A 27,644-nucleotide genomic window follows, 5' to 3' on the forward strand; every position below is an offset into this window, starting at 1 on the left:
ATAATAATGTGTGATATTATTGTTGTTATTAATTGGTAATAGCCTAGTAGAAGTATTCATGTGTGTGTTTGTTTGTTTGTTTGTTTCATTTATTTTTTACACTGAGGGTGGGGTGTGTCCACTGATGGGGTGTGGTCTCGAGGCAGACGCCGCCATTTTGTCGCCGTGACGTCACGGAGAGAAGCCGGAAGCTAGAGGACCACAACATTTTCTCTCCTCCGCCCGCCGAGCCTCCTGTCTGTCTCTGTCTTCTCTCTCTCTCTCTCTCTCTCTCTCTCTCTCTCCTTCTCCTCCTCTCTTCTCCTCTCTTTTCCTCTTCTCTCCCTCCTCCTCCTCTCCTCCCTCATGGAAATGGACGGGTGAGTGTTTAGTATTTTGTTTCATTTGGTTCTTTTCAGCCTTTCTTAGGTTTTTTTTTTCTTCTCTTCCTTCCCGTCGAAGAACGAGGGGCGCGTGCGCTTCGTCAAATGAGAAGGGAGGAAGAAAAAAAACACAACACACTGGAATAAAATAGAAATGTTCTTTTAAAAAGCCGTTTCATGATAAGCAGTCTCCTCGTTTAACGTGAAATATTTTAGGTTTTATTTTATTTTACGCGTTTTTTGTTTCGTTTTTTTGTTTGTTTTTATTATTATTATTTTTATTTCCGCGTTCGGAGGAAACAAAAAAAAGTTGTCACGAGGAAGAGCGGGGAGGGGACGCTCGAGCAGGAAATGAGAGAATGTAAATAAATCAAATAAATGGCGAAAAATCGACGCGTTCGTCAATTCCATTTTTAATCGAACATTTCGAGCGAAAACAACCTTTAGAAAACGGCGACGTCTCGAGCTTGCCGTTCGTGGTTGTTATAGAAACAAGACGGAACGAGAGTGCGCGCGGCCATTTTCCAAAACACCAGCCGCGCGCGCGAGAGAGAGAGAGAGGGGCGTTCCTTCCTTCCGACACAAAAACGTCGCGTTGTTACAATGTATTTATATTTTTATGTATAATGTTGGGCCTGTTAAATATTTAAATAAACAAACATGAGCAACAATATGGTGTTCTCGCGATACATTCTTGGTTTTTGCCCGTTGGGGAAGTTCTGCGTTGTTTACACTGTTTGTTGTGGATGGGAGGAGGGGGCGTGACCATTGTTGTGGCTGAAGTGATGGTTGAATTACTGCGAATATTTTGTACATTGTCCAGTATTTGTGTGAATTCGAGGTTTATGATGCTGCATTATTTAGTAGTAACAGTAGTAATACTGAGTAGTAGTAGGAGTAGTCACAATAACAACAGTAATTGTAGTAAAGTAGCAGTCACAATGACTGTGTAATAGCACTGTAGTAGTAATAGTAAAAACTAGTTACAATAGTAATAGGCAGTGGTGTGTAAAGTAACTAAGTACATTTACTCAAGCACTGTACAATTTTGACATATGTTTTACTTGAGTATTTCCAGTTTTCAGTACTTTTACTTCTACTCCACTACATCTCAGAGGCAAATATTGTACTTTTACTCCACTACAATTATTTTGAAAACTTAACTTACTAGTTACTTTGCAGATATTCATTATTACATTATAAAACATACATTAACCACTTCAGCCCAGGCCTTTTACTTGTAACAGAGTATGTCTACATTGCAGTATTGATACTTTTACTTAAGTAAAACATGCAAGTACTTTTTACACCTCTAGTAATAGGAGTAGTAATAGTATTATAAACACTACTGTTACTGTCAAGCCTGATTTTGACTTGTCTGTAATGTTGCTACTATTCCTATTACTGCTGCAACTACTACTATTGTTATGACTATTATAATAGTCGTAACAATAACGGTAGGTAACAGTAATAGTATACTGCTACTCTGATGTGATACCACTATACTATTATGTCTACTATGACTATGATACTGTAACTACTACTGCTGCTAACACAAAATTACAACATGATCATGAGACATTCTGCACAGGAAAGAGAACCAAAAACAAAAACGGAACCACAAAGACTAATGGCATTCAATTCAGGTGTAGACGCCTGGATGTATGCATAGTAGACGTAGCAAACATAGTAGAATGTAAAACATAGTAGATAGAGAGTAGCCTTGACTGACAGAATAGAATAGATAACGAAGCATAATGAAAACAGTGGATAAGCAATATGATTATCTCACACAGTGTAAGGAGCAGTCGACGCTATGAGCAGTGCTTCACTGATAATGTGTACTGAATATCAGAATGTATAAATGTAATACATTATTAATGTAGTGTCATTGTAATATATAAAAACTATAAGAGTGTAGGCTAAATAGTGGCTAATCAATGATCACAGTGGTAATGAACTGTACGTAGTATAAATAGTTGGGTGATCGTGTGCATGTTGTGGTTGATGGCAGGGTGTTTAGAAATCTGACAACTCTGGGGAATAAGCTTTTGCAGAACCTGACAGGGATACTACTGCTACTGCTGATTATGTAACAACAACTGCTGCTACTGCCGATCTGTGGTGGAAGAAGTACTCACATATTTTACTTAAGTAAAAGTAGCAATGCCACAATATAAAAATACTCCGTTACAAGTAAAAGGCCTCCTGTGTTCAAAATGTTACTTGAGTAAAAGTACGAAAGTACTGGCATCAAAATAAACTTAAACTATCAAAAGTAAAAGTACTAAAATGTTTGAAAATAGCAGTTCTACAAGCTCACAACGCGTCGCTTTGCGACGCGTTGTGAGTTTGTGGATCGGCTATTTTCAAATAGCCTATGTATAAAATAGGGCTGCAGTGGTTAATGTATGTTTTATAATGTAATAATGTATATCTGCAAAGTAACTAGTGACTAAAGTTTTCAAATAATTGTAGTGGAGTAAAAGTACAATATTTGCCTCTGAGATGTAGTGGGGTACAAGTAAAAGTGCTGAAAATTGAAAATACTCCAATAAAGTTATAATACCTCATAATGGTACTTAAGTACAGTACTTGAGTAAATGTACGTAGTCACTTTACACCACTGCTGCTGATACTGTAACAACTATTATTACTGATACTGTAACAACAACTATTACTTATTCTTAAACAACTACAATTACTAGTACTAACTGTAACTATTTCTATTACTGTTACTATTACTGATACTGTAGCGTACTACTTTGACTGATACTCTAACTACTACTAATACTACCACCAGTATACTTAATATTACTGATCCTATAACAACTACTACTGATATTGTAACTATTATTACCACAAATAAGTACTGCTATTGATACTAATACTACTACTACTGACCCACCACACAGCCTGTATATGTGTATTTGTATGTGTGTGTATGTGAGCTGTCTCGGCCATGTTGGATCTGGTGGTGTCTGGTTTCTCAGTGAAAACATGGGGTTTGAAGTTGAATTGAGGTCCTATTTCAAGTCCTGCGTCTCTCCCCCTGTTGCCACCGACCGCACAAGGCGGTACGAGCATGTAGTACTTCTAACACACAGTGGCATAGTAATACTGTAGTACTTCTATACAGCCTTTTGCTTGAGAGGGCAACTGGACCCCTACTACTCCCCGGGGGGGAGAATGAACTGACAATCATGTCCATCCACCAGGCTTATAATCTGTCCTGAAGTGTCTTATTACAAGGGGTAGGAACCTATTTGAATTATACATTAGAGGTATTCTCTCTCGCCCTCCCTCTCTCCCTCTCTCTTTCCTTTCCTATCCTCTCATCTGTGTGCCTCTCTTTCTCTCTCCTTTCCTATCCTTCTCTCTCTCTCTCTCTCTTGATGACGACGGTTTGTTTAAAATATCAATTTGTTTGCGGGGGGAGAGAGTCATTTGCAGGTAGGATGGAGAGAGAGAGAGAGAGAGAGTGAGGGCACGTGGTTGGTTGCACGGGGCACACAGGCGCACAGGGAACTTATTTCTGTGTGGTGTGGTTGGAGGGTGGAACTGTGCCTTCTCTAATATTCATGTCATGATTGAATGATTGGACATGCTATTGTCTGCTACTGCTGCCACTGATTGTTAATTTATTACTACTAGTATGGTAGTATTACTGCAAGTACCACTAGTACTATAAGAGCTAAATATCCCTCTGATCTAATTTGTGCCAATAAACACAGTCCTAGATTTGTATTTAACACGGTTGGCCGTCTCTTAATCTGTCCGTCTCTTAATCTGGTACATTTGCAGTGGAGGAAAAAGCACTCACATTTTGTACTTGGTCTACTTTACACCAAATGTGTTTAACTCTTCAAGTGATGAATGTCTTAAGTTCTTATTCTTTTTTTTACTGACAGTGTTGAAGGTATCAGATCTATGATGATTCGCTGATGTACTGTACCGTGGCCAGTTTATGCCAATGCTTTTGGGTGATCTCATGGAGATTTTGTCTCACCTGAAACTAGGGCCGCAACTATCGATAATCTTTTTTTTGCGATTATTCTATCAATTCTCGATTAATCAAAAATCATGATTTTTATTTTATTATTATAATCAATCAATCTTTTTTTCCCCAACTGAAAACACCAGGCGCTCGCCTAAAAACGCTTCCAAACGCCCGAGTTGAAAAAATTATATCAGCCCAGAATAGATGTTTCCAAAAACATGGCGCTCCCTCCCATTCTAAGCAATTAAAAACATACGCTGCGCTTAAGGGCCTCAGTCTGATTAACCATTTAAGCTCCATTTTGTACTGTGTTGTTGTACAATGGTGTTGTGCAAATAAATAGCGGAAATGGACGATCTACAAGCTGATAACGCATTGCATCACAATGCGTTGTCAGCTTGCTATTTTTACACTCCAAATTTCTCATAATGTATTGCATCTCACTTGCTTTCCATTTTAATAGCTCTCTTGTATCTTGTCCCTGATTATTTTAAGATTGCTTCAGTTCAGTTTCTTCTTAAAAACCCAGTCTTGACCCAACCATTGTGAACAATTACTGTAGGCCGATTTCTAAATTGCCATTCGTTAAAAAAAAACTCTGGTCGTTACAACTTCTGGCAGCTGTGACAAGACAATAATTGAAAAATGTCAGTAAGGATTTTGCCGGCGCCACAGTATCAAGACTGTACCAGAGTCACAAATGATCTTTTAACCCATTAAGACCGGGAACATTTTTAGATTTCTTTGGCTATTCAAAAACAGCAGATCTACAAGCTCATATGAGCTTGTAGATCTGCTATTTTTTTTATAAATTGTGAAAATGTTTGCAAATCTTTAAATATATATATACATTTTTAACTAAAATCTAAATATTTTGATATGGGGGGGGTCCGCGGACAAATACTTATCATTTTTGGGGGTCCTTGACATGAAAATAGGTTTGAGAACCACTGATATCACACTGATAGACGTTTTCCAAAAAAAAAATCAGGATTTAGAAGACGTTTGTAGAATCCCCAGAAGCAAAGATTTGAGTGAAAAAAAATCGCTTTAAAAAATACTTACATTCAAAGATTTGCAAAAATGTTCAAGAGTTTTAAAAAAAATAGCAGATCTACAAGCTCGTAGCGCGGCACTCTGTGCCGCGCTATGAGCTTGCAGATCTGCTATTTTTGAACAGCCAAAGAAATCTAAAAATGGCACACAAATGCGTTCCCGGTCTTAAAGGGTTAATGGATGGATGCTGACACTGGTGACAGTATCATACTTGTTTTGTTCGACTCGAGTGCAGCACTTGTGATCATAATGTTATTATCAGTAGAATACAGAAGTTGGGGTTGGCATACCTGGGACTGCTTTGCAGTCGTGTACACCAGAGGTCCCTATCCTGTTTTAGCACCAAGGACCACTTCCATAAAGTCAATATTTTCGCGGAGCACTGATGGGGGTGTGTGGGCTGTGGATGGTCGTCGAGACGTTGATTGAAACTGATTCAATATTTATTAATTATGAACCCACACAATGTATCTAGAATTTTACTCTCTTTATAAAGGCATTATAATGGGGATATTTGATGTTGTTGGCCAGGACAACAGGACAGCCCTGTTGTCTGAAAATGTCCTTTGTGTCTTCTCTATTGATTTATCAGGCCATGCATGTGAGAATTAGTTTTCTGTAGGATTCATAAACTTAACCATTTGTAATTCACTTCCCCCATTCACCAGAACGATGCATGAGCACTGCTGCGCTAATGGCCATACTATTGTTTTTGAATGGTTCAGCCATGATGAATATGCATTCCATTCTATATGATAATTGCAGTTTCCTTATGCTAAACACATGCATGGTCTGATGTGAAATGTTCTGCTCAGTGCTTGCTTAGTACTGTGAATGCTCAGCCATTTCTCTGCAGCTCACAATTAACTTTAATGCCACAAGAGGGAGTACTTCACATTTGCAACTAGAATGGCAACGAAAAAAAACCCGCTATTGTTACTTGTCGGTCCTTTTTAGGCTTATTTAAAATTGGTTTCAATAAAATAAAATAATTTAAATATTTTTTTAATAATATTTTGTGCACCTTCGCTTCAACACAATGACTCAACAATATTTTGTTGTAATAAAAATAGTGAAGTGTAAGAATTCTTTGCACACACACACACACACACACACACACACACACACACACACACACACACACACACACATCAATATTGTTTCCTTTTGGCATATTGATATCTTGCATGTTCATATCTAGATAATAATGTGGTGACGATAACCATTAAGCCCTACTCCAGTCCAAACCATTTCCCCCCTTACCCTATATATGTTTCCCTTTGGCAACACTGTAAGATCTCCTCCTTCCATTGTTATGCAGACAATATTGTTACAAATCGATAAATATCTGCCTAGCAGATATTAAACACTAATAATTTCCTTCAATTGAATTCTGACAAAACTGAAATTCTCATACTTGGTCCACTCCTTTATCTAACAATGTCAGGCCTGTTGCCAAAAACCTCGGTGTCTTATTTGATCCCAACTTAAACTCTGAGAGCTATGTTAACAAACTAGTTCAGACATGTTTTTATCATCTCAGGAGAAGTAGGCCTGTCACAATTATTACATAATCATGTTACATGTTGAAAAATTTTCACACATTTTCAAAAACAGCGGAAATCACAGCTCTACATGCTGCTCACTCACAACGCGTCTCAAATGCGATGCGTTGTGAACTTGTGGAACAGCCATTTCCACTGTTTATGAAGCATTTTGAAAATACGATCGTGTTTAAGGTGATATTTTACGTTCTGTGTTCTCATTCAAAATATCCAAACATTTTGATGTATCTTATTATCCTATTATCTTATTACCATTTTAGCCCAAATGTGTGACTGTACCTCGTGCTGTTTGCATTTCGCTCTAATAAAGTATTCAATCAATCAATCGATCTTCCTCTCTGTCTCTCTCTCTCTCTGTCTCCAGGAATCTTAGCTGCCTGTCTGTCTGCTTCTCTCTACCATGAACACCACTAACCCATTGACAGGTAAGCTGTATGTCTGTCTGTCTGTCTGTCTGTCTGCCTATTTAGTTATTAATTTATTAGATCTGTGGTTCTCAAACATTTTCATGTCAAGGACCCCCAAATTAATATATATGTTTGGCCGCGGATCCCCTTCATAAAATGTGTTATGCCAGGCCTCCCATACACGATTTGACTGTTACAATGTTTCCAAAAGATAAAAAAAAAAAGGTGTATCTCAAGATTTTTTGAAAATAGCCGATGTATACAAGGTTAACCCATTAAGACCTGGAACGTATCTGTGTCACTTTAGATTTCTTTGTCTATTCAAAAATAGCAGATATACAAGCTCATAGCGCGGCACCGAGTGCCGCGCTATGAGCTTGTAGATCTGCTATTTTTTTTTAAATCTTGAAAACATTTTTTATTTTAATTTTTTTCAAAAAACTGTTAGGATTTAGAAAACATTTTTTTAAAGAATCGCCTCAGGTCTTAATGGGTTAAAGTGGTTAAACTGATTGCGATGCTTGTCAGATGCTGGTGTGGTGAGAACCCAAATGCAGGACAGCCAGGCAAAAATAGTGTTCAAACCCATGATGGGACCACAATGGTCCCCAGGACCCCCAAGTCCCTGTAGGATTATTTTGTGTTATCCTTTTAGTCTGAATGTCTGAATGCCACAAGGGCTGACTGGGGGAACAAGACTAATACTGTATACACATGAGGACTGATTAGAATCTGGGGAAGGCATGACACAGAAGAACCATGAAAACTAGAACGACAAGAAAAACTAGAAATACAAGACAGGCAAAGTGTCTTGTAGTGACTGTGACTATACTATTTTATCTCATTTTGCTGGGGACCCCCTTGAACCCACTCAATGACCCCCTGGGTCCCTGGACCACACTTTGAGAACCACTGTATTCGGGGTGTGAAGTGTGTTGTGAAAAAATGCTTACCAGTACACCAATTTAACCAGCATAGTTGTGGAAGTTATTCTGAGATGCGTCATCAATCAATCAAACTTTATTTATAGAGCACATTTAAAACAACAGAAGCTGACCAGTGTGCTGTACAAGGTTGAAACAAACAAAGCATCAACAGGCGCCAATTGGTGCGCCGAAAAATATATACATAGTTAAAACAGACGTTGAAACAGTCATGATGCAGACGTGGACGATTCTGCATCGATGCAGTGACATTACATCATCCATTATATTCTACTTATTGTTGATTTTCCAGTTTCTTCTGGGAGCTGTATCGCATTAAACTGTGATGCTATGGTATATGCTACGGTGTATTCCAGGGCCAACGGTTAGCCACTAACACTACTGGAGATAACAAGGCATAAAAAGATGCACCCTGTATTTTGAAAGCAGACATCTTGGCACATTTCTTCAAATTTCTCTACATTTCTAAATTACTGCTAATAGCTACTTCTCATCAGTTAATGCAAGTATTCAGATACAACTTAACGTGGTGTGCGTATAATCACTCTCCTTCAAACGTAACATTGAATTAAATTGTAAAAACCTAAATAAATGAATGGTATGCCTAGCCTACCTATTGTGAAAATGTACAGTCCACAACAACACATACAGTACACTGTAAATCCTTCCGAAGTGCATAATAACTTTACAAGCCTGTAATATACAAAAAGAAGGTTTTCACATAGCAGCGAGAGTTCAACCATTTCTCTATCAGGCTGATACTGAAAATATAATGTAATAATACATGGTTTTATTACTAGAAGTCTTGATCACTATAATGCTCTCATGTCTGGTGTACAAAAAAAGGCAGTTTGTCAGTTACAACTCAAGCAGAATGCAGCTGCATGCGTGCTGACAAAGACCAGACATAAATAGTGCACACATTACACCCATTTTACTTGCATTGGTTGCCTGTTAGTTTTAGAATCAATTTGAGAAAGTATCGCATTGCCATTTAGTGATTTATTGGTTATTATCACTAGATGGCAATGCACCTGCCTATTTATCCGAAATGCTTTTTTTAGGTACCCAGCAGAATACTACAGATCTTCTAAAGTTCTGACGCCGGTACTCTTTAACTGTTACAAAGCAGCGTTTAGCTATTATGGTCCCAGTGTGTTCTACATGCACTGGCTGGATAGCCTGACATCTCCAGCCGTGTACTTTTTAACTCCTTTTTTCTGTTTTTGTTGAGATTTGACTCTTTTTCTGAATCTGTGAACTTTTTTTTTTTTTTTTATCTTAACTCATTCACTGCCAGAACTTTTTTTTTTTGCGTTTGCCCACTGCCATAAATTTTTCAATTAAAAAAAAAAGTACTCAGGAGCCAAGATACAAAATGTTTAAGTTTTAAGTTAACAAGGAAGTGGATTGGAGTCTAGATCTTCAACAAATCATATCTCCTTGGTCTTTAGGTTAAAAATTAAATAAATAAATAAGAAAAAATTTTGAAAAAATTAAAAGTCGTTTTAGTCGTTCTTGGCAGTGGGGGCTTAAAGGACAAAAGTCGTTTTAGTCGTTCTAGGCAGTGAATGAGTTAAAAGACAAGCAATTTTGACATTGCTTTTGCCTAGGTTTTTTCTGCATTGTTTTTATATGTTATTATTATTATCATCATCATCATCATCATCATCAGTTTTCCTGTATGAAATTGATTGATTGATTGATTAAATCAACCAGCACACCTTTTAACTAATATGCCTACTTAACCCATTGATACCTGGAACGCATCTGTGTCACTTTAGATTTCTTTGGCTATTCAAAAATAGCAGATATACAAGCTCATAGCGCGGCACCGAGTGCCGCGCTATGAGCTTGTAGATCTGCTATTTTAGAAAAATCGAGGAAAAAAATGTGGGTTTTTCTTTCAAAAAATTGTTAGGATTTAGAAGACATTTCTAGAATCTTCTCAGGTCTTAATGGGTTAACCAGAAGCCATATTTATTTTACCAGTATGCCTATTCTAACTAAATCAGTACAGCTATTTAACTAGTACACATATTTCCCCCACCCCTGCGATCTTCCAATACACTAATGATACTTTGGTTTGTTTTGCACTGACAAAAATCTCTCTCTCTCTCTCTCTCCCTCTTGTCAGCGAATGGCAGTGACAGACTCTTCAAAAGTGAGCGTGCTCAGTCGGTCCCGTCCAGAGTGCTGCACCTCCGTCGCGTCTCCGCCGTCGTCTCTGAGAACGAAGTGATCTCTCTTGGACTTCCCTTTGGAAAGGTCACCAACCTGTTGATGCTAAGAGCTAAAAACCAGGTACTATACGCAGTGCTGATTTTGAAGGCACATTTTTCATGTCATAGTCTTTTGAATAAAATTCCATTTAGTTTGAGTCATATTTTAGTCATCTGAAATGTTTTAGTTTTTGTCTAGTTTTAGTGGTGCCTTGATGGGCGTCGTAATGGCAGATTTTACACTTGGTTGTATGCCGAAAATAGCCTATCTACAAGCCCACAACGCGTCGCAGCGCGGCGCGTTGTGGGCTTGTAGATCGGCTATTTTCAGAGCGCAACACCCGAGCGCAAACAAACATCAAATGACTTGTCTTCGTTCTACTGGATCTCTTCTCCACTCGTCCCTCCCTAACAGTTTAGTCTAGTCTTTATTTGTTGACAAAATTGTCAATATATTTAGTCTTAATTTTAGTCATCATAGCTTAGTTTTCATGTAGTTTTCGTCAGTGAAAAAAGGTAGTCGACGAAAATTTTTCGTCATAGTTTTAGTCGACGAAATCAACACTGGTACTACGAGTAGTTCTAATACTGGTAGTACTACTACTGTTACTAGTATTGCTACTGCTGTAGATTAAAAACAGGTACTACTGCAGGTACTACAACTAATACTATTAGTGCTAGTGCTATTACTCCTGCTTTGGCTAAATATCAGGCCCTACTGCTGGTACTACTGCTGTTACTGCTATAGTATTATTCCTACTTTCAGGACTAGCAATTTAATCAAATCTATTATTTGCATCCTATTTGCAGTTTGTGTTCCCTTTAATTTTCAATGCTTTAACTTGTGTGTGTGTGTGTGTGTGTGTGTGTGTGTGTGTGTGTGTGTGTGTGTGTGTGTGTGTGTGTGTGTGTGTGTGTGTGTGTGTTGTCCTCCAGGCATTTCTGGAAATGGCTTCCGAGGAGGCGGCGGTCGCCATGGTGAACTACTATGCCGCAGCCCCCGCCCACCTGCGCAATCAGCCAATCTACATCCAATTCTCCAACCACCGACAGCTCAAGACTGATAACCTGCCCAATCAGGCTGTACGTTTGATATGTTTTAAAACAAAACAAAAAAAAAAATATATATATATATTCTTATACATGTTATAAATATGACACATATTAATTTAGTAAAACAGTTATTACTAGAAAAGTGTGCTCCTCGGAGCACAGGGATCTCAGGGCCCGCAAACTATGGAAGGCAGTCGTAGTCCAATTGGAATGGGATCTGAAAAATCGGACTCATACATTTTGATCACATGACCCCAGAGATAATGTGTACCGATTTGTGTGAGTTTTTGGACAAAATCTGTAGGAGTAGTAGCAAAAAAGTGTCACGCAATGTTCAAACCTTCTTTGCTCCGTACCTAAAACACTAATAACAATATTTTAAAACAAACAAGTCAATTAACACATTGACCGCCAGAGGTTAATCTCATAATGTACTCACCAGTACCAACGTTTTATTGTTGTTTTTTGTTTTTTTCACGTCGCCATAGATCTTGTTAAAATCCTTAAGATTGAGCCGTACACGGTCTGTTTACATCGGCGACATCTCCCTGCGTGTACCAGTCCAAACCACGTGTCAAACGGAGCCGCCATGTTTGAGTTCTGACCGTTTATGTTAACATGGGAAATGCGAGGATGAAAAACTACATAGGTTTACAGGGCTTTTTGTGTACGACTTAGAATGGAGGCAGACGGGAAACAAAAAACGGGATCGCACTTCCGGTCGACTTCGGGTGGTGTTACACTGAAAATGGTCCCCCTAGAAAATTGAAAAAAAAAAAAAAAATCGAAAAAAAGGAAAAAGCACCACAGCCCGTAGGCTACGGGATCGGCGCTTAACCGTTGGATTTAACGGCCCGTAGAACTACGGGCCCGGCGGTCAATGTGTTAACATAAAGGAAAAAAAAAGAAATAATAATAAAATCAATTTATTCATAGATGATAATATTAAAAACAGCATTACATTTTTTATTCTTCTGATCTCCTCAGAGGGCCCAAGCGGCCTTGCAGGCCGTCAACGCACTGCCCGGCGCCCCGATGCATGCTGGGAACATGTTGGCCGCTGGGGGAGTCGGTCCTGTTGCCGGTGTGGAAGGGGGCGGGCCTCCACCTCCTGGCCACAGCACCGCGGTGCTGAGGATCATCGTGGAGAACCTGTTCTACCCTGTCTCGCTGGAAGTTCTCCATCAGGTACTAAACAAGCTTTGGTCGTAGTAGTGCTAGTCAAATTGACGTTAGCATTTATATTAGTACTGCTAGTAGTCATAACAGCACTGTCTGGCGAGTGATTGCTGCATAGATGGATAGATTGTCTAGAGAGATGCCAGGTTTTGATGTTTACCTGGTGTCCTAGAGATCACTGGTTCTCTCACTTTTTCATGCCAAGGACCCCCAAATTGATATATATTTGGCTGCGGACCCCCATCTGAAAATGTTTTGTGCCAGCCGCCAGGGACCCCCAGAAGAGAAGATTTATGTAAAAAAAAAAAAAAAGCTAAATCGTTCAAAAATGTTACAAACATTTTCCATATTTTTCAAAAATGTCCCAAAATAGCAGATTATTAGCAATTATTTTTATGAACTACTTTTGCTGGGGACCCCCTGGAACCCCCCCCCCCCAAAGGACTGGGGGGGTTGTGTAAATGTGTAAATTATAATTGTGATGCCAGTGTCAGAAAGGATGTCCAAAAGGTTCTGATGGTTGACTGTGTCAAAAGTTGCCGATAGGTCAAAAATGATGAGAACTGCGGGTTAGGGGGTCCGCATGAAATGCCTCTATGACTTTGAGAAGTGCTGTTTCAGTCGTGTGGGCTGGCTTGAATCCTCACTCGTTGGGATCCAACACGTTATTCTGTGAGACGCTGGGGGGGAAAAACAACTCAAAGAAAGGAAGTTAGTGATACCAGTCTTTATGTCTGAGGGGTCAAGAAAGAGGAAAGAGCGAAGAAGGCATGATATGTTAGCATCAAGTGAACTACACAATGTATTAGTGGGAAGATGGGAGAAAGAGCTTCCGATGTCATCAACCTTATTATCAAAGTAGGTGACAAAAGCTTCAGCAGAAGATGGGGGACCGGTAGACAAGGTTTAACGAGGGAGGAGACTGGAGAAGTGCTGACATTTCTATAGTTTTTAGCAATTTTATCATGTTGCTTATACTTTTATAATGGGATGTAACAATAAAGAACATAGCAACTGTGTACCCTATGTAACTCAACCGACGCCAGCAGTACTAGTAACAAAGCCAACCATCTTATTACAGAGAAATGGTTGAATATTTTGTGGCAGCCAGCATAACATTGGATATTGAATACATATTATGTTGATTTAAATGCAACAAGGTAAAGTTCATGTTGAAATCGCCCTGCGGCTCTGGACTGGTTCAGCAGCTGTTACTACTTACTGTACATGTGCATGTTGGCTCACGCATTGCGAGGCGTAAATGAGCTTGTAGATATGTTGCTGTTTTTGCCCACCGTTCACCCCCAGAATAGGGATGCTAGGGTTCATGGGGTTATCTAGCAGCAGTGCTAGCAGTAATGATATTGCTATTACTAGTCAGGGTTGCCAGATCTGCTTATTATAATTTCCCAGCAATATTTTATTTGAAAATAGCCGATCTACAAGCTCACAACGCGTCGCATCGCGACACGTTGTGAGCTTGTAGATCTGCTATTTTCAAATAGCTGATGTATATGTTAATGTGCTCATGTGGCCCATAGTCGCTTCTTTTGGGCTGGTTTTCCTAGACCGGGTTGCTTGTTTCTCTCACAGAATCTGGCAACACTGTTACTAGTACCTGTAATACTCCAACTTTGTTGCCGTGTGTTTTTATCTGTCTGTCCAGATCTTCACTAAGTTCGGAACAGTGTTGAAGATCATCACGTTCACGAGGAACAACCAGTTCCAGGCGTTGCTCCAGTACAGCGATGCCCAGAATGCCCACAACGCCAAGATGGTGAGGAAACCGATTACCCATAATAAGCCATAATGATCTGCTCATTAAATAATAATAATAATAATAAACTTAATTTTTTATAGCACCTTTCATGACATGAATGCAGCTCCAAGTGCTTTACAGAGCAAAAATATATAATACATTATTATTTATTATTATTCACAAATTATTATTGTGAACGGTAATGATACAGTATGTATCTGCTTTTTGTGACCGATACAGATAATCATCTACTTGTTTTGACCGATAACTGATAGTTCTCTGATTATTGTGACGATAAGGAAATAATGATCTGCTTTTTGTGAGCAATAATGATAATTATCTGCTTGTTTTGACCGATACCGGATAGTTGTGATTATTGTGATGATAAAGGAAATAATGATCTGCTTTTTGTGACTGACCAATGTACTTTTCCTTGTGACCCCTTGACCTCCAGAGCCTGGACGGGCAGAACATCTACAATGCATGTTGCACACTGCGCGTGGAGTACTCCAAGCTGACCAGCCTCAACGTCAAGTATAACAATGACAAGAGTCGTGACTTCACTCGCCTGGACCTGCCATCTGGCGATCAGCAGCCCAGCATGGACCCCGGAATGACCTTCGGTAAGATCAGGGTCTTATAAGGGCGGCCAATCGCTATTCCATGATACCAGAACCACCCGGGGTGCCTGATCGCCGAATCCGCTTTGGCAGATCTTATCGGGAGTCTTTTAACCCATTCAATCCGGGGACGCAGCTCTGTCATTTTAGATTTCTTTGGCTATTCAAAAATAGCAGATGTACAAGCTCATAGCTCGGCACCGAGTGTAGCGCTATGAGCTTGTAGATCGGCTATTCTTTTTTTTTGCAATTTTTTTAATATACATTTTTTAAAGCGAACATTTGTAACTCAAATCTTTGCTTCTGGGGGGTCCCTGGAACAAAATATTTTACAGATGTTCCCTTTAAAAAATATATATATTAACTCTATGACTGCCGTCGACGCGTTATCGAGTCAATTGCTAGTTTGTCCAGTTGGCCGTCTACGCGTTAGACGCGCGTTTAGCTTTTTCATTGTTTAATCTGTGATCGCGCTGTTCTGTTTATTTTTCATCATCAGTTTCGCTTTCTGATTCCTTCAGACTCACCGGGTTCCGGATTCATGACGCAGATTCCGTTTCTGGTTCAATTTGTTTTTCCCCGGTCATTTTAGGCCAGACTGTTTGAGCCTGTTTGGGGGGGTCGAGCGAGTGAGTGAGTGATCGAGGTGTCTTATCTGCTGCTCTCTGCTGGTCGATCTGTCGTGTGTGTTTAAAACCGCAGCCAGACAAACTATTTGAAAATTAAATAACAAAATAACAAAACAAAAAAACACGAAAATCGCTGGCACTGGGGGAGTACTTTATGAAAATACTCTGGCAGTCAAAGAGTTAAAGATTTGCACACATTTTCACGATTTTTCAAAAATAGCAGATCTACAAGCTCATAGCGCGTAACTCGGTGCCGCACTATGAGCTTGTATATCAGCTATTTTTGAATAGCCAAATAAATCTAAATTGACAGAGATGCGTATTTTTTACTTGCTGGGTAACGCTGCCATATTCTTCCTAACGCAGGGAACAAAATACCTTGTGTCGCTTGGGTTGCCATTGAGAACTCTTAGGATAGCGAGCTTGTTTACAGAACCTACGATCAGCCGTGCGATTGGCCAATAGTAATTGTTTGTTTGCTTGTTTGTTTTATAGGTCCTGGCATCATCTCATCACCGTACGGAGCAGGATTCGCTCCGGCCATGGCATTCCCTCAAGGTGCAGGTACTACTTCTACTACTATAAGTGCTATTACTGCTAATCCTATATTAAAATGGTCTAGTAGGTGGGCGGACGGGAGGACGGGCGGGCAGTGGTCATTTACAGCCTATAAGGAATTGCTACATAACACACATATTCCCCAATGTTGCCATATGAACATATATAAAGAACTGCTTTATTTTTAGGTCTGTCGATGCAGACGATACCAGGTCCTCTCTCTCTTTCTGCCTCGGTCAGTCGAATGTCGCTCGCCCACGGTGGAGGGCCACCTATTGGCCATGCTGTGTTACTGGTGTCTAATCTGAACCCAGAGGTACCAACATAGTACACAATGAATACATACATACTGTAGTACACACTAAATGCACATATAGTACATGTGATTATTATTATTGTTATTATTATATATTAACATTGTTGTACTGCTGCACAGTGACACACATTAATGTGTACTTGTCTTTTACAGGCTGTGAACCCACAAAGCCTCTTCATCCTATTTGGTAAGTCTCTCTCCTCCTTTCTGTCTTTCTGTCTCTCAATCTCTCTCGGTCTCTCTCTCTCTCTCTCTGTCCCCATTATAAAAACCAATGTCTGACCCCTACTCAATAACGCCCATTTGAATTGAATTGAGAGTCTCAATTCAATTCAAATGGGCGTTATTGACATGGGAAACAGGGGCGTAATGTAACCTGAAATTCAGAGGGGGCACAATTAGAGTGGGGGGGGTGTATAAGAATGTCCCCAGAAAGGAGAGGAGGGGTATATGATGCAATTTTCTGGACTAGTGCCAACTCAGTTAATTACAGTTAATTAAACAGTTAAAGAAGTCATATTTTGCAAGTCTTCACACATTGTATTTTAGACCAATACAGCATTTCTTTGGGTCCTGGACCAATAGTTTTTTCCTTTTGTTCACCTGGGGCACTTTCATAACATTTTACATTATACAACTACTGCAACATTTTATTTAAAAAAATCAAGCAACTGAGAATCCTCAAATCTATAGCACTTGCCCGTCTGTCTCCACGTTTGTATATTTGATTGCTGTAATGTTTTGCAGTTTATGTTGCACAAATGAACCAGACGCCTACCAAAGCCATTAACTAAGCTTAGCACATGCAGTGCGTTCCACTCTCATGCAGGCACTATGCTTGCAGCCAGTTGTCTGTCACACTCCTCCATAGGACTTCATAGGTACGTGATGACGCGATGTTCACCGTTTTTGTTGAAGCTGAGGAATTTGATTTAAAAAATGTCTCTTTTGGATTTTTAGCGCACTTAACAAGTCTAGTTGCCTGCTCTGCGTGGGTCTGTCCTCTCTTGAAAACAGAGAGCAGAGAAGAGGAGGACAGACAAACAGGGCGACTGTAAATTACACAAATTCAACAGAGACTCCTAAATGAAACGGGTGCACATAAATTAAGTAACAAATAAACATTGTGTTGCTTGAATTAAAGAATACGGTGTAGACGCCCCCCACGCCCCCCCCCCCCCCCCACAACCCCCCCCCCACAAAAATAATGATAGGGGAAACACTGCAATATCGTATATAATTGTAACTCATATTCTCCAGCAGTGTCACATGCTCGTTCTGTTTTTCAAAGTCACCGTCAGCAGTTCTCAGACTGGATTTAACACATTCATTAATTCTACAAGCGTTGTGCAATGCTTTGATGTGCCGACATGTGACAGCTGAACTGCCTTCTCTGCCCAGAGCCGCCATCCTGTTGGATTCATCCAATATGTATGAAATAGCCATTGTTGCTGGCCGCCACACATTATATAATAGGCTATTAACGTCAAAACAAGCTAAGGGGGAAACGATCGCGTTGTAAACTCCAGGTAGCCTTAGTTTCATTTTCGAACAGTCTGAAACAATCTCTCCCTCTACATTCAGAACTAATGCCTCTCTCTCTCTCCTTTCTAAACCACTCTATCTCTCTGTCTCTCTAACAATACCTCTCTCTCTCTCCATTCTGAACCAATGTCTCTCTCTCCATTCTGAACCAATGTCTCTCTTGCCCGATTCTTAACCAATGTCTTTTCTCTCTATTTCCGTAGGTGTGTATGGGGACGTGTACAGAGTCAAAATTCTGTTCAACAAGAAGGAGAACGCTCTGGTCCAGATGGCTGACGCTACTCAAGCCCAGCTCGGTACAGAACTTATCCCTATCAATAGTTAACACTATACCAACACTCTTAGAGATCACATTTCTTAAAATACTTTTTAAAAATGTATTCAAATAACAAAAGTTGTGAAAAAAAAAAGTCAAACGTCAGCTGAAAACACCGCTCAGATGAAGCATTTTCACATTCCTCCATAGCACTCTTTCTGGGCTCTTTTTGAGTATAATTCCAAAAGGCTGTTTTAACCCATTTAGACCTGAGGCCGATTCTAAAAACGGCTTCTAAATCCTGACCTAAGTTTTCTGAAAAACTTCTGCAACAACTACCCCAAAACGGGTTCCCGGATTGAAAGGTATAGTTACGTATAGGGGTTCCTGGTCTAAATGGGTTAAGGTCTGTCGGAGGAGTTACTTGAGGGAGTTTCTTCTGCTCCCCTATCTCTCCCCTGCCCCTTACTACAACTGGTCATGACTCATGACTAGGGTGACCATACGTCCTCTTTTACCCGGACATGTCTTCTTTTGGTATAAATTCCTTCAAATGTCCGGGATTTTGCGCTTGTATCTGTGTATCACAGTCACAGACCATTAACCCATTAAGACCGGGAACGCAAAAATGAAAATGTGTGCAAATCTTATATATATGTTTTTTAACTCAAATCTTTGCTTCTGAGGGGGTCCCTGGAACAACATATTTTGAGATGCGGGGGGTCCGTGGCCAAATACATATAATTTTGGGTGGTCCTTGACATGAAAAAGTTTGAGCACCACTGATATTATAGCAACACATGTTTTTCAGAAAACTGATAGGATTTAGAAGACATTTTGTAGAATCCCCCAGAAGCAAAGATTTGAATTACAAATGTTTGCTTTAGAAATATATAAATATTCAAAGATTTGCACACGCTTACACGATTTTTCAAAAATAGCAGATCTGCAAGCTCATAGCGTAGATCTGCTATTTTCGAATAGCCAAAGAAATCAAAAAATGACACTTTCATCCATTGCCTTGTACATCTTGCGTTTGCAGCCATGTCCCACCTCAACGGCCAGCGTCTCCACGGCAAGACCATCCGTGTCACACTGTCCAGACACCAGTCGGTCCAGCTGCCCAGAGAAGGACAGGAGGACCAGGGTCTGACCAAGGACTATTCTGGTTCTCCGCTGCATCGCTTCAAGAAGCCCGGCTCCAAAAACTTCCAGAACATTTTCCCTCCGTCTGCAACCCTCCACCTGTCTAACATACCGTAAGATATCAGTACTTGGTAGTAGTTGTTGTTGGGCACAAATACCTGTTTGCTTCACAGCGTCAGACGGTACGCTAAAAGTTTGGCTTGGTTTGTTTTGTTTGTTTGTTTTTTCTTCTTTTTTTTCAGTACAATAATGGGGGAAAAGAACGCATAACATAACATTTCTTATCATTTATTATGTGCTTTTGTAATCTACAGTTTATCATTTTTGTTATAAGATTTTAAATTAAACATAATAAAAAAACAAACCAAGTTCTCGAATAAATAAGATGGCAAATGTTAAAATAGGTTAAATAAAATATTTATTTTCCATTGCACATTTCTTTCAAAGGGGGGTTCAAGGTTTAAGGGTGGACCGAGAACCATTTTAATCACAGCCAGTGAATTTACAACTACAGCAAGAGATGAGAGAGTGTTATTTCCCATGTCAACCATCTTAAGAATTTAGGCTTACACACATCACACAGCTTTACATTCTGATATGTGATAAACTTGCTGTTTAGACCTGCTGGGGCTTCAGCGGCGCTAACAACACACTGCAAAGCCCAAGACCCTGATGCTAAGACAGAAGGGTGTGGAAGGCCACCATTCAGGAGTCCCGAGTTGGTGTTGGCTAGTCCACACTCTCGTATCGCATCGCACACCTGCTGGTTCTCCTGTCTCCTGCAGTGTTGATTTCGTCGACTAAAACTATGACGAAAAATGTTCGTCAACTACCTTTTTTCACTGACGAAAACTAAATAAAAACTGAATAAAAACAAAGCTATGATGACTAAAATTAAGACTAAATATACTGACAATTTCGTCAACAAATAAAAACTAGACTAAAATGTTAGGGAGGGACCTAGTGGAGAAGAGATCCAGTAGAACTAAGACAAGTCATTTTATATTTGGTTGCGCTCGGGTGTTGCGCTCTGAAAATAGGAGATCTACAAGTCGCGCTGCGACGCGTTGTGAGCGTTGTAGATCGGCTATTTTCAGCATGCAACCAAGTGTAAAATCGGGTATTACGACGCCATCAAGGCCCACCAAAATACATTTTTGTCGACTAAATCAACTGCAGATTTAGTCTACTAAAATATTATGATATTTAGTCGACTAAAAGTAGACAAAAACTAAAACATTTCAGATAACTAAAATATGACTAAAACTAAATGGAATTGTATTCAAAAGACTATGACTAAAACTAAATCAAAAGTTGCTGTCAAAATCAACACTGGTCTCCTGGCACACCTGTCTCTCTTATGTGTAAACTACGATGAAGGAAAGAGGGATGATAGCAATGTTTATCAGCAGAGAATGGAGAATTCTCTGGTCTGCTTTAGTCTAGTCTAGTCTAGTATAGTCTTTTGCTATAAAGTTAATCTCTCTCTCTCTCTCTCTGTCTCTCTGTCAGTCCTTCCATTACAGATGAAATGTTGAAGGATTTGTTCTCCAGCAGTGGGTACAGTGTCAAGGCCTTCAAATTCTTCCAGTGAGTATTACTACTACTACCAGGACAACTATTACTGCTACTGCTATTACTGCTACTATCACTACTACTTCTACTACTGGTACTAGTACTACTTGTAATATTCCTAGTACTCCTACTACTATTACACACTGATACTAGCTACCGACTGACAACATTTTTGATCTCTCTCATCAAACCTCTCTCTTGTTTTCTATTTCTTTCTCTCTCACCCCCCTCTCCTCCCATCTCTCTCTCTCTCTCTCTCTCTCTCTCTCTCTCTCTCTGCCTGTAGGAAAGACAGGAAGATGGCTTTGATCCAGCTCGCCTCGGTGGAGGAAGCCATCCAGGCGCTGATCGACCTCCACAATCACGACCTTTCAGAAAACCACCACCTCCGCGTGTCTTTCTCCAAGTCCACCATCTGACGCCTTCCCAGTGTGACCGCAGACCTCAATGTGATGACCCTGTGACCCATTTTCGACTTGACAGGAGAGACGGACCAACAGATGACCCCCAGGACCCCTTTGACGGACAATGACTTCCATAACGTCGCCCTCCACCCACCCTCTTGATGCACATTTGGCTGATGGAGAACTACAGGACGTCATCACTGCAGGAACCACCCCCCCCCCCCCCCCCTTTCAGCTTTGACTCGGACGTGACATTAGCGTGACTATCCCTAAAACTATGACATTTGGATGAACGCATATGAAATTTTGATACCAATTTAGATCCCAGACAAAATATGACAGTAATATATACCAGGAACATAGATGCCATAACCAGTAATATGCCAGTAACGTATATGTACTAACCAGTAACATACCAGTTAAAAAGATGTAATAAACAGTAACATACTAGTAAAATGCATATAATAAATATGATAAAATTATTATACTACAGTAACTTAACTGTCATTGCTACCACCGATCTACCATTACTAGATTGATAAAAGCCAGCTGGTTTTACTGGTATCTTACATGTGTTACTTTATTACATGTATTTTTAAGTATTTGTACTTTAATTAAGTACATTTGGGTGATTAATGCATATACATATTAGCTAGTTATTGATGTCTACTGTACAACTTTGACCTTTAACTAACTATACTGGTTGATTGGCTCTTTCATCTTAGACTTGTCGACTACCTGGACAGGTTGACTACCTGGACAGGTTCACATCCAAGACTTGTTTACTACCTGGACTAGTCACCCAGCTACTCTGCCCCCTACTATTTACTGACTCGTAATCTGGCTCACTGGTTGGCCAGTTGACTGGTTAGCTGACTGACCGAGCTAACAGACAAAGCTAATTAGATGGCTACTAGTTGCCTTTTGGACTAGCTGACTGGAAAGTGGACTAGTCAGTTTTTGGACTACTAGCTTTTGGGCAGCATTCGGCTAGCTGCTGGGCCGTCTACTTGTCGACATACCGGCCTTTCTGGAAATGTTTCTTGTTTCCCAGCCTTTTAATGATTGGACCACGGCCCTCCTCTGACAAAGGCAGACAAGCAACTGCCTCATATGGGCAAACCGCATGGGATGGACAGGAGGGGGAGAGGCAAGGGAACCAATAGGAATGCGAGCAATTCCCAATTCCATGCCTTCGTGCCTCCAAAATCCTCATCCATGCAGACATCTGTCTTGACCCGACAGAAGAGACCACCTTCCCTCGGTGTAGCACCAAGGGGGGGAATGATCCTCGGAGCGTTGCCCCAAAGGCTCCCCCATCTCTGGGGGGCCTCCTCGTAAAAACACACACACACCCCTCGCTCTGTCGAGTTCTCCCCGAAGTGGAAGTGGACCATTGTTGTGATTTTCGAGACTCTTTGGCGTGTGTGTTCGTTTTGTTTCTGCGGCCCCCGACGACAAACCCCTTTGTCATTCTGTAAAATCCTGAATTGTTTTGTTTTTTTACAATGGGGTTTTCCGAAAGACCAACCCGACTCCCCTGCCCTCCTCACCCCCACAAGATGTTTCTTTATGATGGAAAAATGGTTTACGGTTAAAGATCCTTCATTCAGGTTGTACTACTACTACTTCTACTACTAGTACTACTACTACTACTATTATTAGTACTACTAATACCATGACTACAACCGCGACATTGACGTTTGCAAACGTTCCTTCGTTCCCCCGGAAGAAGGGGCGGAGCCATCCTCGGTCGCTCGTTCTAATCCCAGAGTACCTGTATGTCACTCTGATGTTTTTAGTTTGTTTTTTAAACAAAGTTTCAATGTGAAAACTTGCTGGGTTTTTTGTACCACTATCGGGGAGGGGCGGGGGGGGGGGGGTCGATTTTTCAACAAACGGTCGCCATGGAGACAAACTTGGGGAAGGGGAAGAAGGGGGCAGTAGGGTTAATCTCTGGGGTTTCTCTTTCTAAGTCGGGTCGTTTCTTTTTCTGAGCTTTCAACGTTTTTCAGGTGACTGGGAGCCGCCCAGCATGACCACTGATCTCCTACCGTCAGGTGACCGGGGGCCGCCCAGTACGACCACCATTCTTCTACTGTCAGGTCGACTGGGAGATGTCCAGTAACGACCACCATTCTTCTACTGTCAGGCGACTCGGAAGCCATCCAGTACAACCACCGTTCTTCTACGTCAGGTAACCAGGAGCCTTCTACCATCAGGTGACAGAGAGATGCCCAGTTCAACAATTGGTCTCCTAACCACCAGGCGATTAGCGGTCTCCCGAAATGTCCTTGACGGAAAAAAGCAATCGGATGAACCGCTGAAAAAAAAGGAGTTCCTACTCGCAGTTCATCCTCCACAAGAAAAAATAATCAAAACAACCCCCCCCCACCCAAAACCAAACAGATTGAACTTCTCTTCGTTTCCTTACGTGCCTTAAAATCCTGCGTTAGTTATGAGTTTTGCAAGTCTTTTTTCTTTCCTTTTTCTTTTTATATGATATTTTGAATCTTTTATCGGTGGCGATGGGGTTTTTCTTTTCCTTTTTCGTATTGAATATTTTTGTTTGTTTGTTTTTTTTGGTAGAAAAATGGTTGTAGAAAATGTTTTCTTGTTTCCTTTCTGTGGTCTGTGTTTTTTGAAAATGATGTACTTTTAAATGTTTTTGACGGTTGGTGGGGATTGTGGGTAATGGTTCGAGAGGGAACGCTTCCTCTCCTCCTGGAACATTCATTTCTGCCACGTGATTGAATTGCAGAATAAAAAGGCCTGAATTGTGTGTGTGGGGTGGGGGAATTTCGTGACCTCCGACATCTCAAAATTACGCTTTTGTGGTTCCAACATTAGTCTCGGCATTGCAGGTTTTTGTTTGTTTGTTTGTTCTTGTGAACGCGACTTCAGATCTCAGACTTATGAGGGGGTTTCCCCCCACAAAATCAGACTTTGACATTCCAGTTTTTTTCCTTGCAAATTCCCCATGTTGAATTTTTCTTTTTTTGCTCTTGTAGTTTGCGCGCGATCTTACAGTATATCTTGCAATTGCCAGGTTATTGTCCTCATACTTCCTCGCAGTCGCCCATCTCTTATTCGTGAGGACCAAGGAGACGGAACCCTCAGAATTCTGAGGATATCGAAGTCAGAATTGATTGAGAGACATGTAGGAAGTCACCCCCCACCCGCCTCCGCTATTCAGATCCAGGTTTAAAAATGTCATCCAGCGGTAGACACGGTCTCTCACACTCTGCAGATCAATTCGGGGTGTGACGGTGTATATATTTGTTTTTGTGTTGTAGCAGTTCCTGGATGTGACCTAGATGAGGGCCGCAGTCAGGGATTTGGGTATAATCCATGTGTTTTGTCTTTTAGCTGTGCGTGTGTGTGTGTGTGTGTGTGTGTGTGTGTGTGTGTGTGTGTGTGTGTGTGTGCGTGTGCGTGCATGCGTGTGTGTGTGTGCATTCGTGTGCATTCGTGTGTGTGTGTGTGTGTGTGCGCGTGCGTGTGTGCGGAGAGGGCATTGCCCCCCCAGTCTTCAGGCGATCAAGGGGGCTTTTGAACCCGCGACCCCCTCTGTTATTCGTTTTGCATAACAGAGACGTGTTACAATTGGCCTCGCCGTGTTCTGCCCGAAGGTTGAACTGATGTGAACCGGAAGCGGGCCAAAAGTTAGGGGATACCGAAATCAGTTTTAGAAGCAGATGGATATCGTTTTTGTTAATGTAATGGCCATTCAGGAGGCAGCTTAAGCCCCCCATCCCCCTGGCGGTTTTAATGCAGAAATATAAACATTTGGCCTTTTCCAACTTTGAACTTTTTAACTTCGAGCCCCCCGGAGGTACACCACAATGTTACAATTTTGTTGCGTCGAGGGCAGATTTAGTTATTTTTTTTCATTGTAAAACATCCCCCGCTGGAAGAGGGGGGTGAGGCGTTGGGATGGAACCTGGGTTGATTTTGAATGCTGGGGGGGATTGATGGGCTGGGTCCCTCTTTTGGTCTTCGGTATCTCTTGTTTGATTCTCAGGTGTTCACTCTGTGCGACTGTTCTGTCCCGCGGAGACGACGAGACGCTGCCATCTCATTCGATTTGTTTTATATTTTATGGTAGAATTGTTGTGGTTGGGAGAAGCCTTTAAATCCCTGGTCATGTTCTCTTGACCTTCGGTAGCTCCCAGGCGGCCTGATACTGACTGCACGGGACCAAGAAATTGATCGTGCCTTGTCATTGGCTCGTTCCCATTTGTCTGTCAGACTCCTTCCTTTACTTTGACTCCCTTCATTCTACTACCGAATGCTAAAATACTACTAAATGCTGGACCACACGATCCAACAGCTGTGCTTTTAGCGTGACAGTCAAGACATTCGTCTCCATAGAACAGACTGCCGCCTTTCGTCTCCATAGGACAGATGTCTCTCTTTTTTCAAAACCAAAGGACCCTTTCGTTCGTTCGATCGTGGGGGAAACACTCAAATGTTGCTGAAGCAGCGAATGCCGCTGTCGAATGTTTCTTTTACATTAGCTAAATTCCACTTACAGATTTTTCAAAAAAAAACGAAGTCCCATCATGCTGTCTTGTACGTGGACAAGATGCGGAGGCCTTGAACTGCTCCAGTCCGCCAAGTACCTCTTCCTTAAACAACCGTGCAGGCGGTTGATTATAGAATAATAATTAAAAAAAATAAAAGACAAAAAATGTATACACGCCTTAAAAACTCTACTGCTACTGAATGTCGTCCGCGAAACAATCGTCTTTCTTCCGGGAGACAATTTTTACGAGTGTTGTGGGACGAGTTTTGCGTTCATAAAAAAAAAATCCTAGCTACAACTATTTAAAGGGAGGTACATGGTGGTCTGGATGAGGTGCCAGGTTCCCAACATTAGTGGAGCAGGTCTGGGGCTAAAGTCGATCTTCAGGTTCATTGTTTAATTTAATTTAATGTATTTAATTTTTTTAAATATTGATCCATATCATGAATGTTGATAATGAAAGTAATTTCCCTCATCGTTGGTCAATTTGTAACGTTGCTGATATTTAATCTGGGATGAACTGTCCCACCATCTTTCTATCTATCAGACATTTAGTTTTTTGGCCTCTCGGATGGGGTTGGGACTCTGGTACTTGCAGGACAGCCCCTTTTTCTGTGAGTCAGCAAAAACACGAAACCTTGAAATGGAATCCAGACCCGCTTCCGAATGCTGTCGCTTCATATCAGAAAAGGTCATGAAATGGACCACAGTAGCGCCCCTTGGCAGGCAAATGGCACTTGCTGTCTTATGATGTTGTTGGGGGTGGTGTTTGTTTTTTGTTGGAGTTCATTTGAGTTGTGTGTGTGTGTGTGTGTGTGTGTGTGTGTGTGTGTGTGTGTGTGTGTGTGTGTGTGTGTGTGTGTGTGTGTGTGTATGCGTGTGTGTGTGTGCGTGTGTGCATGTGTGTGTGTTATTTTTTTTAAAGGTCACAGGTCACAACTGGGGTTTAGATTTTAAGATACAACAATAATTCTATTATTACTGCTGTTTGTCTCCAGGGGGCGTGATCACTTAAAAATGTATTTCTGAAGAAAATGTGTTGTGTGTGTGTGTGTATGTATACGTATATGTATATGTATATATATATATATATATACATACATACAAGCTTGGATATGTAATGAAGTGTGTTGCATTGTGGGTACCAGGGGTTGGTAGATGAACCTATTATTAAAGACAAATTTTATAATATTTTGTTTTTTGCGGTGCATGGTTTTGAGTGAATCTTAAATTGGGTTTTGGGGGATTCCCTTTTTGCAAATACTTTTGATGATTTTTGGGGGATATATTTATTAGCATATAAACCATATTATTATTATTATTTCTTATTTGAATTTTAAATGTAGCATGCGTTGAATAAAAAAACATGTTGACATCTCAGCTAGCTTGCGTGTGCTATCCTCTGTTGCCATGGCTACCTAACCCCCCCACCCCCACCCCCTCTCTAACCATGCACTCCGCCTCCGTAACCACGCCCACTCGCTCTGCTACTGACCAATCGTGCTGCTCGCTAGGTCAAC

General features: G+C 40.8%; 1 protein-coding gene across 3 annotated transcripts; it reads left to right on the forward strand.

Moving 5' to 3' along the window:
* The first annotated feature begins 194 nt into the window (after positions 1-194).
* On the forward strand, positions 195-27,504 carry LOC308077788 (polypyrimidine tract-binding protein 3-like). Of its 3 annotated transcripts, XR_013932447.1 has the most exons (15): positions 195-359; positions 7,348-7,408; positions 10,472-10,638; positions 11,493-11,639; positions 12,597-12,797; positions 14,455-14,565; positions 15,002-15,170; positions 16,292-16,360; positions 16,543-16,670; positions 16,824-16,857; positions 18,419-18,511; positions 19,514-19,730; positions 21,130-21,207; positions 21,479-23,701; positions 23,749-27,504. XR_013932447.1 is itself a non-coding variant. In XM_080418717.1 (14 exons), the coding sequence occupies exons 2-14, from the start codon at positions 7,384-7,386 to the stop codon at positions 21,609-21,611; spliced, it is 1,572 nt and encodes a 523-aa protein (XP_080274843.1). In that variant the 5' UTR covers positions 195-359; positions 7,348-7,383; the 3' UTR covers positions 21,612-27,504. The 3 variants fall into 3 exon arrangements, 2 of the variants coding, with proteins under 2 accessions (XP_080274843.1, XP_080274844.1); XM_080418717.1 differs by having other exon boundaries at positions 21,479-27,504; XM_080418718.1 differs by having other exon boundaries at positions 16,292-16,354; positions 21,479-27,504.
* Positions 27,505-27,644: the final 140 nt, after the last annotated feature.

This window comes from Gymnoscopelus braueri (genome assembly GCF_963280865.1).
Source record: "Gymnoscopelus braueri genome assembly, chromosome: 22".
Lineage (NCBI taxonomy): Eukaryota > Metazoa > Chordata > Actinopteri > Myctophiformes > Myctophidae > Gymnoscopelus > Gymnoscopelus braueri.